The sequence below is a fragment of the Panthera pardus genome, unplaced genomic scaffold (genome assembly GCF_024362965.1).
Source record: "Panthera pardus isolate Hobbes unplaced genomic scaffold, ASM2436296v1 HiC_scaffold_24, whole genome shotgun sequence".
NCBI lineage: Eukaryota > Metazoa > Chordata > Mammalia > Carnivora > Felidae > Panthera > Panthera pardus.
This window is the reverse complement of record NW_026526810.1, coordinates 34,826,079-34,841,192: the sequence shown is the minus strand read 5'-3', so window position 1 is coordinate 34,841,192 and position 15,114 is coordinate 34,826,079. Positions and strand designations below refer to the sequence as shown.

Genomic DNA, 15,114 nt, shown 5'->3' with positions numbered 1-15,114 from the left:
GAATCATGTCTGACCCACAGATAGGGAGCCCCTTTAAAATTCATCCAAAGCATCACAAAGGCCAGCAGCAGCCCTGCGGAAGCGCTTTGAAACCATCTGATTAAAGAGAACTGTAATCGAGAGTAAAAGAGCAAATGTATGTTTCCTGCTGGCTGATGGTCCGTCTCACTGTGAGCTCTAATGACCTTTAATATTTTGGACTCCCACCTTGGCCCAGCCACCACCAACTGCATGAACCCCTGCCCCCTGCTTCATTTCTAACCCAGTGACTGCACAGCTCAGGAGTGGCCTTCTTTCCTCTGTCCTCCTCACACTCATTATTCCTCCACATAATGGGAAGAAGCATTAAGGGAAATTGCTGGCTAGATGTCTGAGCTCACATACACTTGATGGAACTAATTTATCAGTTAGTAATTGGCATGCACAATGAGGAGTTGAACAGAAAAGTGTGGTCAGTGCCACTGTGTTTTTTCCGAGTGGAAATAGATGGTGGTATCTGAAGCAAGTACAGTGAAATGTTCAACTCTGGCATTCTGGATGCTAGGTAAGTGGGTATTACTGTATTATTCTGGAAGTTTATTTTAAATGCCTTACAGAGCAGCAAATACCAAACAAGAAACTTCTGGGGCGCCTGGGTGGCTCAGTTGTTAAAGCGTCTGACTCTTAATTTCGGCTTTGGTCATGATCTCCCAGGTTTGTGAGATCAAGCCCCATGTCTGTCTCCACGCTGACATCAGGGAGCCTGCTTGGGCTTCTCTCTCTCCCTTTCTCTCTGCCCCTCTTAAACTCACATGTGTGTGTGCTCGCTTTCTCTCTCCCTCTCTCAAACTTTTTTAAAAAAAAACAAACAATATGGGGCACCTGGGTGGCTCAGTCCGTCGAGCGTCCGACTTCGGCTCAAGTCATGATCTCACGGTTGACGAGTTCAAGCCCTGCGTTGAGCTCTGTGCTGACAGCTTGGAGCCTGGAGCCTGCTTCGGATTCTGTGTCTCCCTCTCTCTCTGCCCCTTCCCTGCTCATGCTCTGTCTCTCTCTGTCTCAAAAATAAATAAACATTAAAAAACAATAAACTTTTTTTTTTTTAAGTATCTATTCGTACCTTCTGCCCATTTTTTAATTGGATTATTCAGTTTGGGGGGTGTTGAGATTTTAAGTTCTTTTTTTTTTTAATGTTTATTTCTGAGACAGAGACAGAGCATGAGTGGGGGAAGGGCAGAGAGAGGGAGACCCAGAATCAGAAGCAGGCTCCAGGCTCTGAGCTGTCAGCACAGAGCCCGATGTGGGGCTCGAACTCACAAACCGTGAGATCATAACCTGAGTTGAAGTCAGTTGCTCAACCGACTGAGCCACCCAGGTGCCCCAACAATAAACTTCTAAAATCCAATATTACAACCATAGCAGAGCTGAACTAAAAAAGAGAAGTAGCCAACAGTAGAGCAGAAGGTGGGAATCTGGACTGTGGTCTGGGACATGGGATTCCTTTCATAGCTCCTTGTTTTAGCTGCTTGAGGTCAAACAAGTTACTCCACCCACCTAAGCCTTGGTTTCTTCATTTGTATCTACCTGGTAGGATTGTTGTGGGGATTAGATGAAGCTTGGTGAGCTGTTAGTAGAAAGCCTCGCATGTGGGATATTCCCAGTAATGCCTGTGAGGGGCGTCTGGTGGCCCAGTCAGTTGAGCGTCCGACTTTGGCTCAGGTCATGATCTCGTGTGTGTAGGTTTTAGCCCTGCATCGAACTCTGTGCTGACAGCTCGGAGCCTGGAACCTGCTTTGGATTCTGTGACTCCCTTTTTCTCTGCCCCTCCCTTGCCTCCCCACTCACACACTCTCACTCTCTGTCTCTCAAAAAAATAAAACATTAAAGATTAATAAAAAATAAAATAAATTAATTAAAGAAGTAAGTAAGTAAAAATAAATAAATATGGCTCTGCGGCACCCAGTGGGTGGGTTCTCGTGAGCACAGAAGCAACATGACGTTACCTACTAGAGAGGCCTAAGCAGGAATGGTGGTTAGCCATCTGGCTAGGCTTTTTTCTTCTCCTGGACTGGACTAATCACAAACAGAACATCTAGGGCAATGTGAAATCATTTTTGCTTTTATTCCAAATCTATGGTTAGGCCAGCAATGCTCCATGTAGAGAGCAGTTGGATTGGCTTCCTCGAAAGCCTTTGCTCTCAGGCTTCTTTTCTCATCGGTCCTTGGTCCCTTGCTCCGCTCCTGTCCCCCTTTCTTCTGAGTTCCTAAGATGCTCCTCTTTGGTTCTTTTGAAAGCTTGACAGTTTGTGAGATTTGCAAAATGCTCACGCCCAACTCAGGATCACGAAACAAATTCCTTAACACTTGGGCCTTGATGAGAGACGAGATGAAGAGCTCCCCAGAGGAACTAACATCCAAGCAAGAGTTCATTAATGAGCAAGTGCTTCTAAAAGTAAAATTGAGTGATGAATAAGGTCTGAGGGTCTAATGTGTAACATGATGACTGTAATTCATGATAGCGAATTATATTAAATAATAGAAAAAAACAAAAAGTAAGTCTCAGCCTGTGTAAAAAGCAAATTTCAGCACATCTGTCTCTCCCTGTGCATCATCCCAGTCCCCTCCCCACCAGTGCGACCCCTAAAGGAGACACATGTGATTATGTGATGTATCTGTGGCGTGTTTTTTTTGTCTTAAAAGGTGACACAGCTGGCAAGCTACTTCGAGCCCCTGATCTTGGCCGCAGTTGGTGTCGCCTCCAAGATTCTGGACCATCAGCAGCAGATGACTGTGCTGGACCAGACCAAGACGCTCGCAGAATCTGCCCTCCAGATGCTGTATGCAGCCAAAGAAGGTGGAGGAAACCCCAAGGTACAGTTCAGGATTCCAGGGACTCACCTAGGGCCACAGAGAAGACATGACACATTCCTCCTTGTTGTGTTCCTCCAAGGAAAACTCCTCCAGTTCTCGGTTGATTGTATGTGATTTCCCACGCAAAGATGGGAAATAATCTTCGATTGGCCTTCCCAGGGATCTTTAAGAGGAAAACCAAGAGATCTACATAATGAAGCCTTATTGAGAAGTTGCATTTTCCATGACAGAAGGTGTAGGCAAGTGTCTACAAAGAAAAACATTGTGTGGTGTTTGCAGGAATAAAAACTAATACTGCCCGGCACCTGCTCGGTGGTGACCCCCAGCTTGCGCAAAGCAAAGCTCTGTTGTTTTCCAGTGAATGTTATTTCCATTCCCGGTTCTCAAGTTCAAAGCAAAATGTGATGCAAGGTCACCCACGGCATGTGCTTCTATTGCCTTGGGGACAGTCGTTTAATATGGAAATCTCCCTTACCAGTTTGCAGGTAGAATGTTTCCACAGCCAGAGGTATCACCCAGCTACTAAGCGACCAGAGATGGTGACAGCATGCCATCTTTCAGGGTTGATACTTGTGTCAGGGTGATTATTTTACTTGTGAAACCATCACGTACATTGTGAGAAGGCCGGAGGCTCCTCCTGCTCTTGGTACCTTCTAGCAACTGCCTCCACACGGTCTATCTGAACTTAATGGGTCCTCACTTAAGCAGACTAAGTTGTGGGATTACTGACTGGAGAGATTTGTATGGGATACTTGCCTATAGGCTATAGAAATCCATATTATGTATCTATTCTTTTTAGTGTGCTTTGTTGCATTTCTAAGGTCTTTACAGGGACAACATGGCACAGCAGGGACGACTCTAGATTGAGAGGCAGAATCACAAATGGGTCCTCTCAGAGCTCACAGTTACTGAGCGCTGACTCTGTGTCACCCCTTACACCTCATATCCTCTTGATATTTGATCATCATAAAAATCCCATGGTGTGAGAAGGTTCCCATTGGACAGATGTGGAAACTGAGACTGGTTAGGTGAGTTGTCCCACGTCACAGAAGAGGTGGACGTGGAGTCAGGACGGAGCCTGCACCCTGTGAAGGCACAGGCCGACTGCCCAAAGCAAAGGCTGGAGAGAGGTCGAGGAAAGTTGCAGGAGAGAGGCCACATGTGACAAGTTGGTCTCACAAAAAGAAATTACCTGGTACATAAGGGCGGTCAGGGGCGTGCCAGAAAGAAGGAACAGTATATGCAAAGGTGTACGTGGGGTTATAAAAGGATTGTGATACCTTTAGAAAATAGCATGCAGTCTGGTGTATATGGAATGTGCTGAAAGTGGGGCCATCAGGGTGGGAGGATAGACTGGGCCGTGTTGTGACTGGTCTCCTCACACTGTACACAGGTTGGGCTTTGTTGTGAGTAGTGGGGATGACAACCCCACCAGAGTTCAGAAACACCGCTCCCGTAACACCATGCATACTATCTTAGACTTGGGTTTTCCGTGTGCATTTTTACCCGTCATGCATCTGGCAACTATTAAGAGCCTAATTCTTGGGATGCTAAAAATATTGAGAGCCAGCCATTGCCCTCAAGTTGTTCCCAGTGTTCTGGACAAAAAATAAGTCTCGTTGCTGAAATGGCAAGGTCAAACCACAAGAACAAGAACACCCTTTTGACTGATGGATGAATGATAGTTGCCTCTGAGTTGGGCCAGCCCCTTTTGCACCTGTCCCAAACTGGAGAAGCCAGGATTTGCCTTCCAGACCCAGTTCTGGGTTGTCTTTTCTCCAGGGCTGAGTGCCACATGTCTCCCCCCCGACCTGAGAGGCTTTTATTCCCAGCAGAGTAATTGGAATTAGGAATTTTCTGGGGGCTATTTTAACATTTTTTTTCTATTTTGAGAGAGAGAGAGACAGAGAGAGAGAGGGGAGAGGCGGGGGGGGGGGGGGGGGGGGGGAGAAAGAATCCCAAGCAGGCTCCACTATGCTATCAGCACAGAGCCCGGCGTGGGGCTCAATCTCATGAACTCAGAGATCATGACCTGAGCCAAAACCAAGAGTTGGAGGCTTAACCAGCTGAACCACCCAGGTGCTCCACGTTTTCTGGGTTTTTAAGATATTAGCCCATCTACTTGGACTACAAGTTCAGAGCTCCATGTGGAATTCTGTTCTATACCAAGAAACTCACGGTTGGGAGTGTGTGTAGTGAGCACTGTAAGCTTTATAATGACATCACCTGCTTGAAAATGGTGGCTGGACATGAGAGTGGAACAGTTTTCAGCAAATGACCTGAAACATTGGCCACAAGCTGAGACATGATTGGCGGGAGCAAGGTGGCTACATGTGTGTCTCCACTGACTGGCATCCTTCGGCCCATGCTCTGTCTATAGACCCTGCCAGGCTTGTCGCAGAGGATGCCTAAGATACTACAAGTTGGCTTTTAGGTCCTTTCCTAAGAAGCCTGATGCGTGGACTTAATCACTTTGGCCGCTATTCTTTGGGCGAATATTCCCTAGGTGTTACTTGCTAAGTCTTCAGTGATGCATGTGTGTGTTAGATGTTGTGGGTCGTTGCTTGCCGAGGAAATACGGTTAAATGATGATCAGTGGCTTTGATGCGGTGACAAAGAGGATAAGCTTTGGGTCCAACATAATTGAATTCATTTCTTTGCTTCCTCATCTAGACAGTGGGGTTGATAATGAATACCTCTCAGGGAGCGTTGTAGAGATTGACTGAGATAATGTGCCTGACGCAGTAGGTATTCCAAGAAAGAAAAAAGTGACCTCCCTGGACCCTGCTGTTAATGAGTCATATGATTACAAGGAGTTTGCTGGGTAGCCTCCCCCTTGCCCTGCGGAGTCCCCTCCTACACTCATTCTCTACCCCTAAGTTCTCCCTTCTGTACTCACCCCTACCCCACCCAGTTCCCTCCTACATCCTCCTTGAAGGGCCCCTCCTGCTTCTTCTGCCTGAGACCCTCCAGTGTATCCACAGCCCTGTGCACTGTGGGGCATTTCTAATTATTAGTGGGTTTTTTTCCCTTCTGCTAACATTGACATCTGTCTCCCAACCCCCTGTAGCCTTCTCCCATTTTCCAAATTCCTGTGATGTCTGTGCCCGCTTTACTGGGCTTTGTAGTTGAAGCACTGTCATACAGAAATCAGACTCCCTTGGAAGTAGACTTCAGACGTGTTTCCAAAAAAGAACCGAGTCTGATGTTTCTCCCGTGTTGTGCTGTGAGGAACAGTAACAAGGAGCCCCTCCGGAATCTAAAATAATGAAGGGTCTTTGTTGAGCCTTCTGACTCCACTTCCCAGATTGCTGTTGGACTGAAGCATGCCCTCGTTGAGCGCCTACTGTGTCTTTGCATTCCTGACACTGGTGTGCACAGGTGGCCTGCGGGATGATAGGGACGTGGCCGTGTGGCGGAGATGAGGTTTGTCGTTGGAGGCACAGGAAGCAGCCCTGGGAGAGGCTTGGGATAACTGGAGGAGGCTTCACAGACTCTCAGCTGACCGTTTAAGGGCCTGGGACTTAACGCGTGCAGAGTGAAGGGGAGCAGGCCTGGTGAGCTTCTCGTGCAAGCAGATGAGAAGGTGATCGTTTCTCAGGCAGCCAAGAGCAAGGGCGTGTTTTTGTGGGTTTGGATGCCCCAGTGTGGAGAAAGCGTTGTTTACGTTTTCGGAGTTCGGAGAGCAGTTCTGTGATTTACTGCTGCCGCCCCCAAAACTTGCTTCTCGTACCTTCCTCAGCCCATATGGGAAGGCACACGCTTGGCGGGCAGTACTCACTTCTCACCTGGAAACACGCACTCGACTTTAATGTGGGGGTGCAGAATCGCTGACACTTTTGTGCCACCAGTGATCGTCTCATTTGAAGTGAGATTTAGAGAAATACGCACCGTCCAATTTTGCCTTCTTTTATCAATGAGAACGTCTTTGTATAGGGGCTCTCTCTAGAGGGTAACGTGCAAGAAATGTCACCTTTCAGGCTTCTGTCATCAAAATAAAGCAATCTGCACATGTTGTGTTTTACCTTCTCAGTACCATGAAATCAGCGATCAACCTAAGTTACCAGTTTCCTCCATCACATCCCTGATAGAGTTTTGCATCCTGACATGTTTGCCTCAAGACAACGACCTGTGATCTGACCGTTGAGACCTCTTCTTGATTCTTGAGACTTTTCAATTCTGCAGACTTAGCCAGTTGCTGTGGCTCACACAGCCACCTCTTAGAATTCTTCTCTTTCAGTTAGTCAAGAGAGTTAGATTTAGGGGTGCCTGGGTGGCTTAGTTGGTTGAGCATCCTACTTCGTCTCAGGTTATGATTTCGGGGTTCGTGATTTTGAGCCCCGCATCAGGTTCACTGCTATAAGCATGAAGCCTGCTTCCTATCCTCTGTCCCTTCTCTCTCTGCCCCTCCCCACTGGCATGCGTGCATTCTCCCTCCCTCCCTCTCTCTCTCTCTCTTTCTCAAAAATAAATAAAAATATTAAAACAAGAAAAAAAGTTACCATTCACCTTCTCTTACTGGCCTACTTACCTTCTCATCCACCAAAGTGAAAATGTCATTTCTTGGACCTTTGGAAGGGTCGTCTCCCCCTGAGGTATGTCAGGGCAGCCATGGCCACTGCCTGGGTGACCTCAATGCCTGGAACAGTGCAATTCTAGAAATAACTCGCTGGCATCAGTTCCGATTTCCCAGTTTAAGAGCATTGTCCTCAATTCAGGCACCCGACCTAAGTTCCAGGGTTCCCGGGCCATCCTCACTGTGACCTGATGGTTACAAATTCAAGGGATTCTCAGTACCCTTCAGGTTCAATAATTTGCTAGAATGACTCAGAGAACTCAGGAGACTTCTCTACTTACTGTTACAGTTTTGATATAAAGGAATACAAACCAGCCGAAAGAAGAGACCCAGAGGTGAGGTCTGGGGGGTGCCTGAACATGTCCCAAGGAGGTGTCACCCTCCCAGCTTATTGACACGCATCACCAACCAGAGAGGGCTCACTCCAGCTTCGCTGTGCAGTTTTACTGGGATTTCAGTATGTAGGCTTGATTGATTGGTTTTAGTCCTATGACCCGTGATTCAGTCTCCAGCCCCATCCTATCCGCAGAGGTCATGCTGGCATTATGTTGCTCAAAGCCACAGCCCTCTAATCACATAGTTGGTCTTTCCAGCACGACCAGCCCCCCATCCTGAAATTGCCCACTGGCCACCATGAGTCACCTCCTTAGCATAAACTAATGTGTAGTCCAGGGGGCCCACCGGGAATAACAGGCAATCCTTGATCTTGGAAAGGCCAAGTCTCCCTCCCAGGAACCTAGAGCACAGATCAGCCAGATATTTTACTGCTTCACACTGGGTGAGTTTCCAGGGTCGGGCTCAGCTGGTGGCAAGCTACCAGGTGTTGGAAGGTATACACAAGCTCGGCCCTGGGGAGCTCCAGGGAGCAGATTGGAGAACTGTGACTGGCAACACATTCATGGGCAAGAGTGGAGCCCACGATGGCAGATAGAGCTGAGAGACTAGAGGCCGGGCTATTGCTGAAATGCAGAAGCAGGCACTGAATGATGGGGACCCAGCCAACTCGGGTAACAGTAGCAAGTCCTGAGGCCCCTTGCCTTTGCCACATGATACTTGTCAGGCTTTACCTTAATTTAAAAGCACCCCGTTTGGGGGGAAAGGCGGAAACTTCCCTTTGTAGATGGCAAATTTCCTACATTAGTGGTTTTTTTCCTAGTAGCGCTGATAAATTTGACCTGATCTGACCATCTGCTCATTTTCCTTGTGACCAGTGGTATCGTTTCAGCAGATGGCCCGCTGGTGGGTGGCATTTGTCATCCACCAGATCCGGAAGCTTTAGTACTTAAGCTCCCATTTTCAGACTGTGACTGTCAGAGGGGGTCCCTGGCAGGGACATGGTCCAACCCTCCCCTTCCAGTGGGCTGTGAGGATGAACGGGACCTGAATCACAGTGGTGAGCACAGTGCCTGGCACAGAGGAGTCCCTAGGGAATGTTAGCAGCTGCCTGCTGTTCCTGCTGTCACGTGCTTTGACATTTACTGTTATTCCTGGTCCCCTGCCTGTCACCTAGAACGAAGCAGTGACAAATGCAAAAATACCTGACCCGAGATATAAGAACACGGGTTATGAAACTAGTTGGAAAGTCACATCGGGTCCACAGGCTGGCTCCTACATTGTATAAACTACACACCAGCCCTTGGCATCTTGCTCGCATCCCCAGGAACATCGTTGAGTATTCCTGGCCCAGTCAGAAGAGCTGGAGCAGGTCACTGCAGCCCGAGGGAGCCCAGTTGATGGTTCAAGGTAGGAAGGAAGGGCCAGGTCCCGTTCTGACTTCCCACAAGCCCCGTCTCCACCGTCAGCTCGCCATCCGTGCCTGTTCAGCATGAAAACAGATGGTTCCATTAATTTCTAAACAAGCCTCTCCAGAGGGGAAATTGGCACCAACAACCTGTGAAGGTTATCCTTTTAAAAAAATTATGCGTGAAGGTAAAAAATTAATGTGTCACCCTTTACATCAGCCCCACCTGGTGACTTGATCGGACCCTTCATTTCCTCTGAATACCGTGCTTCTAGAAGGAAGCAGAGCCCACTGTTGGCAAGGAGCACACAGTCTAGTTGGAGAAGGGGCAGGAGCTGTGCATCAGGCACTGTGTCAGACCCTTCACACACAGTGTTTGGGCTCATCTTCACAGTCCACGTTCCCTCCTGCCTCTGGACCTTGGTACAGGCTGTGTCCTCTGCCTGGAAGCCTCTCCCTTTTCTCCCATCCTCACCCCGTCAACTCTGCTAGACTCTGGATTGTTCATCCAGGTCTCTGCTTCAACAGGAACACCACCTATGAGAAGTCTTGTCTGGCCCCAAGGTTGCATTAGGAGTGCTCCTTAGGGGCTGTAGCAGTTCATTGCTGCTCCAAACAAGCCATCCTAAAACTTAGTGACTTCAGACACACCATTTTAGTATGCTCTCTGGTGGATCTGCAGGTGGACTGAGCTCAGCAAGGTAGTTCTCATTCAGTCCCTCCTGCCATTGAAGCCAGATGGTGACTGGGGCTTAAATGACTGGACGCTCCATCACTCCCCGGCGCTTGAGCTGAAATCAGATGTTGAGGCGGCTGGGGCTCCATGGGTAGCCCTTTCTCGCTCTGTGTGGCCGGCATACAGCCTCAAGATAGCCGGCCTTACCCAGTGGCCGAGGACCTCACAGGAACATCTCCTGAGAGAGCAGGGCAGTACTTGTATTGTTTTTCATTATTGAGTCTCTTTTCCCAATGTTCTTTTCTCTGAGGCCTTTGTCTCTTTATGACTGTTTGACTCCAGAGATGCTTCTCGGGGCTACAGAAATCCCAGAGAAAGCTGACGGGAGGACGACAAGAAGGCTGCTGGAGGAGGTGGTATTTAGGCTGGGCCTTGAAAGAGGGCTGGGATTTGCATGGAGGGAAGAAAAGAGGCAAACTCAATAGAACCAGCTGCTACAGGCCTCAGGTGAGAGGGTGCAGCTGTGAGGAGGCTTCCAGATGGCCGCCAGGACCATACCAGGGAAGCAGGTCAGGGGGAAGAAGTCCTAAGAGGGAGGCTGCCTGGCTGCCGCCATGGAAGGCCCCTGAAGTAGAGAAGATGGCCACTAGTCTGGGCAAGCCACAATGGTCAGTGATTCGCGTTTGCCTCCTGACACAGTTGCCTCAAGGTAACCATCCGTGAGGTGCGTGTTTCACCTCCCATCAGATGTCATTGTGGAAGGCCTCCTCTCGTTTGGCACGCTTTCAGTTCCATACAGAGCCAGTTCCCATGGCTCACACAGCCCCTTCTAAAAATTCTTCTCTTCAGTTAATCGGTCAAGAGTTACCGTTGACCCTCGCTCAGTAGCTTCCTTGCCTTCTCATCCACCCAAGTGAAGGTGCGATCTCTTGGGCCTTTGGGAAGGTCTTTGCTCCTGAAATACGTCAGGGCAGCCATAGCCATTGCATGGGTGGCCCCAGCGCCTGGAACCTCACCATTCTCACACTGACCACCTGACATTATGTCAAGCTTCCCTAGGCTCAGGCACCTACTAGACTCCTCTTATTATAAATATACGGAGATGCAGCCATATCATCTCACCAGAATTTGGCAGAGTGTTGTTACCATTATTCCCATTGTGCTGAGGAAGCAAAGGCCAGGACCACTTAGCTAGTTAGGGATGGATCTGGAGCTAGAACCCAGCTTTTCTGATGCCAGGACCTTGGTTCTTTGTCCTGCATCTTGCTTCCACTGGAGGTGTTTTTCAGGGAGCCTGCCACTACCATTGGTTCATCTTTTCATTCATGTATTCAACCAGCGCCTACTCTGTGCTTGTCCTGCATGTAGCAAGCCTGTGGTCATTAGAGCCTCTCCAAGTGTGGGTCAGGGGGAACTCGTGAGCGCTCGCGACTCTGCCTGCGGAATGAACATCTGTCCCTGGGGAACTTGGCTCACTCGTCCCTCCAACCTCATGACAGTGTAATTTGTGACATAATTCCAAAACCTGTTCATCTTTCTGCAGATTTGTTTGTTCGCCATATACTTAAATTTACGTGATCCAGTCTTAAGGAATGGTAGGGTATCGGGCAGCTTTGAACAGAAGTGCATTTGTTGTGAACACTTTTTTCCTTTATGTTAGTTTTTTTTATTATTTTCTTAACATTTTATTTACTTTTTAAATATAATTTATTGTCAAATTGGTTTCCATACACAGCCAGTGCTCATCCCAACAGGTGCCCTCCTCAATGCTCATCACCCACTTTCCCCTCTCCCCCACCTCCATCGACCTTCAATTTGTTCTCAGTATTTAAGAGTTTCTTATGGTTTGCCTCCCTCCTTCTCTGTAACTTTTTTTTCCCCTTCCCCTCCCCCATGGTCTTCTGTTAAGTTTCTCCACATTAGTGAAAACATGGTATCTGTCTTTCTCTGCCTGACTTATTTCACTTAGCATAATACCCTCCAGTTCCATCCACATTGCTGCAAATGGTCAGATTTCATTCTTCCTCATTGCCAAGTAGTATTCCATTAAATATATAAATCACATCTTCTTTATCCATTCGTCAATTGATGGCCATTTAGGCTCTTTCCATAATTTGGCTATGAAAGTGCTGCTATAAACATTGGGGTACAAGTGCCCCTATGCATCAGCACTCCTGTACCCCTTGGGTAAATTCCTAGCAATGCTATTGCTGGGTCATAGGTAGATCTATTTTTAATTTTTTGAGGAACCTCCACACTGTTTTCCAGAGCGGCTGCACCAGTTTGCATTCCCACCAACAGTTTAAGAGGATTCCTGTTTCTCCACATCCTCTCCAGCATCTATAGTCTCCTGATTTGTTCATTTTACCCACTCTGAGCAGCGTGAGGTGGTATCTCAGTGTGGCTTTGATTTGTATTTCCCTGATGATGAGTGACGCTGATCATCTTTTCGTGTTTCTGTTTGCCATCTGGATGTCTTCTTTGGAGAAGTGTCTATTCATGTTTTCTGCCCATTTCTTCACTGGAATATTTGTTTTTCGGGTGTGGAGTTTGGCGAGTTCTTTATAGAGAACTCACATTTTATTGATCTCTGAGACAGAGTGTGAGTAAGGGAGGGGCAGAGAGGCAGGGAGACACAGAATCCGAAGCAGGCTCCAGACTATGAACTGTCAGAACAGAGCCTGACGCGGGGCTCAAACCTGCGAACCATGAGATCATGACCTGAGCCAGAGTCGGACGTTTAACTGACTGAGCCATACAGGCACCCCATGTTAGTTTTTTTTTTTTTTTAATTAAACCCATCAGCTTATATATTTGGGAATCTGTGGCATTCTCTTTCTGCTACCCTGAACGCACTAACTTAAAACTGGTCCTGTCGTAAGATGCTGTTTCATATATTGCAATTTTTCCTTTTAAATTGTAAAAAGAGATCTTTTTGTATTTTCCCTTCTGATTTTTAATGATTTCGCACACAAACGTACCCACATAATAAAAGGAAAAACCCAGAATACATTATTGTGCTCCATAATGGAGATACAGTTTTGTATTGTGTCTTTTGAAGGTTATACTTAAAAGCAGTGAGGTGATTCTGAGGAAACTGAGCACCATTTTCTTCTGTTTATGGAAATTTCCCACAATCCTCTTTCCCCTTTGCTTTCTCAGGCCCAGCACACCCACGACGCCATCACAGAGGCTGCCCAGCTCATGAAGGAGGCTGTTGATGACATCATGGTGACACTGAATGAAGCAGCTAGCGAAGTGGGGCTGGTGGGAGGCATGGTCGATGCCATTGCAGAGGCCATGAGCAAGGTACGCCTGGGCATCCACGTGTTCACCTTCACCCCTTGACCCCATCTCCTCCTCAGTTTCCCTCAGACATGATCCCCAAGCGCTTTTCTCTAAGGAGTGGTCGGTCAAAGTGGATATCAGTGAGCCTCCTCTTGAGGGTTCTGATAAATGTATACATTTTCTATCCTCTGTCCACCATAGTATTCATCCCTTATTATTCCTTCATTACTTTTTTAGGCCACTCTCACCCTGTCTTTCAGTTTTATGCAAGGGAAAGAAAATGGAGATGGAGAAGGTATCACTGGCTCCTTCACTTATAAAATGGAAATAATTATTTACCTCCCCTGTTGACCTCACAGAGATGTCGTGGGGAACAAACAGCAAAGTGAAATAGTGAAGTGATTCCCAAGCGCTAGTCTTTGGAATGGCTACTTAGGAATCACAGGGAGCACGTTCCAAGACCCTACCCTAGCGATAATCAGTTGGAATCTCTGTGGGGTTGAGCCTAGGAATCTCTCTATATTTTTTTAATGTTTATTTAATTTTGAGAGAGAGACAGAGCATGAGCAGGGGAGGGGCAGAGAGAGAGGGAGACACAGAATCTGAAATAGGCTCCAGGCTCTGAGCTGTCAGCACGGATCCCGATGTCGGGCTCAAACCCACAAACCGTGAGATCATGACCTGAGCTGAAGTCCGCTGCTTAACTGACTGAGCCACCCAGGTGCCCCGGAATCTCTGTATTTTTTAAATCTCCCCATGGTTTTGGTATCTACAAATGCAGAAACCACTGAAGTAGTATGTGTGAAAGCCTGTAGTGAACTCTTGTGGGCAACGGGCATAGGAGATAATGTGAGAATTATTTCTCCTGCAATGACCCCTCCGTTGACTTGGATCAGTAGAGAAGTAAGACTGGAGAGTGCCTCCTGCTCTTTCCCCAAGGAATCCTTCACTCGTCTTATCAGTTTGATAGTCATTAAAATTAACAATTGTTTGTCAATATCTAATTGCCATTCTGGGATAGCACAGCCAAGAACTTGAGATTTTGTCTGTGTTTTGAAATGTCCATTGTCAGACTGTGAGTACATTATTACAGTTTTTCAGGATAATAAGTGGTCTTTAATTGCTAATTTAGAGAAGATTGGTTGGTTCATATCTCCATAAAGAGGTGATAGCCCGAAGCTGTAATTAGGATAATTCTCCTTAAACATCACAATCCAGGCTGAGATGCTGGGGCTCCTTCAGAGACCCCAGGCGTGCCTTGTCAGAGCCCTCCAGTAATTTCTGCTGTGGGCTTCTCGTGCCTCAAATATGGACAGTTTGGCAGAAAATGAGTGAAGTTCCCCTCTTTCTAAAGGCCTTTGGGTAAGTCTCTATGGGTTTGTTTGGCTTCCAGGAGTCAGAACACCAGAACTTTGAAAGTAAGCCATGTGCCTACCAAGGTTATTAAATAATGGAGCTCAGGTTTTCTCAATACAAATTAGAAATTCAAATGATAACCTTCTTCTTCCTAGGAGAAGGTGTTTTCCAGAATCACCCCAATGATGGGGAAGGGTTCCACCAATCCCTGGAATGTGGAAGTCAGATTCTTGAAGTCTTTTTTTTTTGATAGCCTTTGAGCCTTACCATATTGTGACAGCTTTTCAGCAAAGAAAGCAGCTCTTGTACTGGCTGTTGTCAGTCGTTTGACAGCTGCTCTCTCACTCAGCCCAGGACACACTTGATTCTCTCTGAAGGACTGGGGAGAGAAGTCCAGTGTGAACTGATAGCAATAATTAGGAACTGCTAATGACACGACCCACAGAGGCCGGGAACAAAGGGGTTTTTTTCCTAAATTCCATAGGGTATACAAGTAGGGTTTTATTGGTACCCCTACACTCGGACCTACCCAGACCTGCCAGCCAAAGCCCAGTGAACCACCTAGTGCCTCTTCCCCATTCTCCTTTCGTTCAGCTCACCCCAAACTGCCCATCACTGCACACTTTG

General features: G+C 47.3%; 1 protein-coding gene across 1 annotated transcript in view; it reads left to right on the top strand.

Annotated features, from left to right (window-relative positions):
* TLN2 (talin 2) overlaps positions 1–15,114 on the top strand; it is a 438,961-nt gene that overhangs the window by 358,504 nt on the left and 65,343 nt on the right. Inside the window, exons 42-43 of the mRNA XM_019441905.2 lie at positions 2,680–2,850; positions 13,006–13,152. Of these exons, the coding sequence (XP_019297450.1) occupies positions 2,680–2,850; positions 13,006–13,152 (318 nt within the window). The remainder of the gene's footprint in view (positions 1–2,679; positions 2,851–13,005; positions 13,153–15,114) is intronic.